This window comes from Cyrtonyx montezumae, unplaced genomic scaffold (genome assembly GCF_038088225.1).
Source record: "Cyrtonyx montezumae isolate F1298 unplaced genomic scaffold, pur_monq_1.0 scaffold_30, whole genome shotgun sequence".
Lineage (NCBI taxonomy): Eukaryota > Metazoa > Chordata > Aves > Galliformes > Odontophoridae > Cyrtonyx > Cyrtonyx montezumae.
This window is the reverse complement of record NW_027072035.1, coordinates 3,306,378-3,310,612: the sequence shown is the minus strand read 5'-3', so window position 1 is coordinate 3,310,612 and position 4,235 is coordinate 3,306,378. Positions and strand designations below refer to the sequence as shown.

At 54.4% G+C, this 4,235-nt stretch overlaps 1 protein-coding gene across 1 annotated transcript; it reads left to right on the top strand.

The window, feature by feature from the left end:
- Nucleotides 1-264: 264 nt before the first annotated feature.
- On the top strand, nt 265-4,018 carry DMRT2 (doublesex and mab-3 related transcription factor 2). Its single transcript, XM_065744215.1, has 4 exons — nt 265-391; nt 780-1,133; nt 1,220-1,322; nt 2,793-4,018. The coding sequence occupies exons 2-4, from the start codon at nt 798-800 to the stop codon at nt 3,815-3,817; spliced, it is 1,464 nt and encodes a 487-aa protein (XP_065600287.1). The 5' UTR covers nt 265-391; nt 780-797; the 3' UTR covers nt 3,818-4,018.
- Nucleotides 4,019-4,235: the final 217 nt, after the last annotated feature.

The window sequence follows — 4,235 nt, the reverse complement described above, 5'->3', positions numbered from 1 at the left end:
CGCTTTCGATCCCCACCCGCCGCCGCTGCCCTGCTCGGCTTCCCGGCGCCCCCACGCGCGTCCACGCTCCCCCCACGCCCATCCACACCCACGCGCGGTGGCTGGCCGGCGGCCGGCTGGGCGGGGCGACGGCGGCAAGGGCCAATGAGGGCGGCGGCCGAGCGGATCGGGTCCAATGGGCGGTGCGGGCGGCGGCGGACGGCGCTGATAACGCGACGGGGCCGGAGCGGCGCGGCGACGCGGTTGCGGTCCTGGTCGCGGTTCCGCTGGCGGCGGCATTGCGCACCTTGCCCGCACCCGCCGGATCCCACCGGTGTCACCTGACGGCGTGGCGTCCCGTGGGTCGCGGGAGCTCGGCGCTTAGCCAGCCGGCCTGGGGTACGGAACTCGGGTAAGAGCCTTGGCGGCGGTGAGGATGGGAGTTCGGAGCAGGAGCCATCGCTTCCCGGATGGCATTAACCGGGCGCAAAGCCCGCGGCCGCTGGGGCAGTGGAGCTCCAGCGCCCCGTGCCCGTCCGTTGTGCGTGGGTGGTGGGAACGCCAGGGGGCTGTGAACCCACGGCCGCCCCGATCTTTTTCTCCCGCGCTCTCCCCGCCCTTTTCCCCGCGGCAGGCGCCCTCCAGACGGCGCATGGTTCTCGGGGCAGCGGCCGTCGGGGAAGCTCAGCGGGATCCCCGCGGATTCCGGGGCGGGGGCCGAGGAGCGCGGGACGAGACACCTGGCGGGCCCCGCCGTGCCTGTGCTACCGCGGGCGGGCAGTCTGACCCTTCTGTTTCAGCTGCGGCGCGGAGCAGCCATGGCCGAAGGACGCGCCGCCGGCGAGTGGGAAATCGACGTGGAGAGCCTGGAGGGAGAGGCGGCCGAGGGCCCCGGCGCTCCGCGGGAGGAGGAAGAGGAGGAAAGCGAGGAGGCGGTGGCGGTCCCGCGGCGGGGCGGCGGCGGGGAGCCGCGGAAGCTGAGCCGCACGCCCAAGTGCGCCCGGTGCCGCAACCACGGCGTGGTGTCGTGCCTGAAGGGCCACAAACGGTTCTGCCGCTGGCGCGACTGCCAGTGCGCCAACTGCCTGCTGGTGGTGGAGCGGCAGCGGGTGATGGCCGCGCAGGTGGCACTGCGCCGGCAGCAGGCCACCGAGGTGAGGCGGAGCGGCGCGGGTCGGGCGGTCGGGTAGGGACGGGGCGGGCGGCCCCGGCTGACGGCGCCGCCCTCCCGGTGTCCTAGGACAAGAAGGGGCTAGGCGGGAAGCAAGCGAGCCTGGAGCGCAAAGCCGTCTACCAGAGGCACGTCCGGACGCCCAGCCTGCTGGCCAAGAGCATCTTGGAAGGTAGGTCCGGCGACGCCGAGCCGCGAGCGCAGTTAAAGTTGGCGGGGCCGCCTCTCCCGAAGTAACGCGGTGCGGCCCCTGCCCTGCCCTGCCCTGCCCGGGCGCGGTGCCGTCGGACTCCTTCGCGGCTCCCGCGCTGCGTGGGTGGAATCGATGCTGCAGAACCTCAGTTCCCCCTTCCAGATAATGCGAGAAATGTTAGCGGCGGTAATCTGAAATTTCAGGGTTAGTGTTACAAGCCGACATTCTTTTTACATGAGTACCCAGCAGCGTTCCGCGGTGCCGGGCAACTTGTTTGCGGCCGTATCCGTCAGCTAATGAGCAAATCAAACCGCTTTCTTTCTGAAGGGAAAGCTTAACACAGCGGCTCTGTTTACTGCGTTACCAATTGCGAGATAGGCACGACAGGCTGCTCAGATTTTCTTTTTTTCCTGCTGAAAATGTCAGCCGCAGAAACAAAATGTTGGAAAGATCCGTGTTTTAATGAGCGCATAAATTTATTGTTTGTCCTCTCTGCTTCTTAGGGTCAAGCCCCAATTTATTTCTTTCACTGCTTTAATAACTTTCTGAATTGTAACTTTGTAGTATTACAGTTATTACAGTTCTTCTTTATTTTTTTTTCTGGAATAGAAAGCTCTTTTCTTTGCCTGTGCCAGTGCGGTTGCAGTTCTGTTCTGTTAAGCCTCTCTCTAATTTTCTCCTACAATTCATTCTTAAAAATAAAATCTTTTTTTTCCCCTGTATTTATCTTAACTTTCTTTTCCTTTTCTCCTAGTTCTCCTTGGATTTTCTACCATCTGTAACAATATGATCATAGTGATTCATCTTTAGAGAATAGGAATGGCAGCAGCTATAGGTATAGATATCTTCCTTGGCAATGGGGTAACATGTATGAGAGGATTGGGAATGAATACAGGCAAAGTCTTCTCTTTACTCTTGTAATAAATTCCATAATTCAGTAGTCTTATGCAACTGGGTAGACCAAGCAGAATTGGACCCTGACAGTTACATTATATTAATTCAGTTTGCTGAATATAGTGGAGATTAGTTTTATTAACGTACAACTTTAGTTCTGAATAAATGGACTATCTGAGTACTTCCCATGTTTATTAAAAATATTGCATTATTAAACCACAGTATGGCTCATAATATGTGGCAGGATATTGCCTTTTTTTTTTGTCCTGCTGCTTTCAGTCACTGCTGTAAATGACTGAGCAGCTAGCTCTGGAGGAGATGATGCAGGGCAGAGCAGCCGGGCTGGCTTCTCTGCATGCAGGGATTGGTGAGGGACATGCTTGAGGGTGCAGGGAGTGCAGCCACGGTGGCATGGCCATGTGGGTAAGAGCTATGCAGGGTCTGCGGACCGTGCTCTGTGTCTGGTGGGCAGGCTCCGAAGGGAGCCCCTGTGCAGACACAGCTGTCATGTTTCTCCTGCATGCTTCCATTCCTAATGCTATTTCGCTGTTTTAGGTTACCGTCCTATTCCAGCAGATGCTTACCTAGGAGGAAGCTCACCTTTGCCACCCCCTGTAAGTGACAGGATGAGAAAGAGACGGGCTTTTGCTGATAAAGAGTTGGAGAACATTATGCTAGAAAGAGAGTACAAAGAAAGAGAGATGATGGAAGCTACACAAGCAGCTGCCCTGTTCCTCCCGAACCGCATGGTGCACGGAGCCGAATACAATGCGTACAAAACTGCCTTCAGTCCTGCTCAGGTTGACGCTCCCAGCAAGGAGTTCTGCAATTTCTTACCAACGTGCCTTGACCTAACCATGCAGTATTCGGGATCTGGCAACATGGAACTCATTTCTTCCAATGTCAGTGTAGCTACTACCTACAGGCAGTATCCCCTGCCTTCCAGGTTCTTAGTGTGGCCAAAGTGTGGCCCCATTAGCGATGCTCTCCTCTACCAGCAGTGCCTGCTAAATGCTACCACTGTTCAAGCTCTCAAACCAGGGGCAAGCTGGGACGCCAAGGTGGCACAAAGCACGGAGTGTCCAAACACTGAGCAGGATATAATGTCTCCAAAAATGGAGAATCCACTCCTCCTGACCCACACACCTGACATCCAGCAGGCATGTGGTGAGGTGCCGTGCCTTCCCCAGGAAGCTCGGGAAAGGTCAGCCTTCTCTCCTCCAAAAAGGACTTTCTCTCAGATTTCCAATAAGGATTCTCTGTCTCCTCCAGAACAGCCATTGAGCAAGGTCAGCAAAGACCCGGCCAAGCCTCTTCCTCCTATTAAATACAGTTCATTTCAGCCACTGTTCCCGCAGACATTTCCAGACAAATCGGGAGCAGAGCTGAGAGCGTCTTTTGTGAAAGAGACTTTTGAAGAAGCATCTAAGAAATATAGGGAGTACAGCATTAAGGAGAACCAGAAGTACAAGTTTACTGTAGATAAATGTGCAAAAGACTTCTTTGGACCCAAACAGGCCGCAACAAAACTATCAGCGGTGGAGCCACTGTCATTTTCAGTTGAATCCATCCTTAAATGACCTTCTGTAGAGGCTAATGTCTCCCAGTGAGTAAACTGCACCATCAGTGTAGAGAGCTTGTATGCTTTGCCTTCTGAAGAATTACTACTGCCCAACCTTTTCTCTTAAAAGATTTGTAAAGAGGAGTTTCTGCTGTAAATGGTAACTCTTTCTTTTTCTTCCTCAAAATGATGTACGTAAATATGCATGTTTTAAGAAAAAGTGAATTTATTTTATTTTTAAAAATTGAAATGGCAAGTACAGACTGTAGTGTTCTCTTAAGCAGAACTTCAAACCACTCAATAAAATGAGCTTACCTGCAAAAACAGATTTTCTTTGCCATGCCAGTAATATCCCCTGATCTTAGTTGTATCCCTAGTCTCTTGCAGACAAGTGTGCTCTGCTGTCAGAACATACCTATTCCTTTGTCTGCCTGATA

Excerpts from the sequence above, each read along its gene's own strand:
- DMRT2 (XM_065744215.1), top strand. The coding sequence starts at position 798 with ATGGCCGAAGGACGCGCCGCCGGCGAGTGGGAAATCGACGTGGAGAGC. Across the intron at positions 1,134-1,219 it reads GCCGGCAGCAGGCCACCGAG|GACAAGAAGGGGCTAGGCGG; the intron begins GTGAGGCGGAGC and ends CCGGTGTCCTAG. Across the intron at positions 1,323-2,792 it reads GGCCAAGAGCATCTTGGAAG|GTTACCGTCCTATTCCAGCA; the intron begins GTAGGTCCGGCG and ends TCGCTGTTTTAG.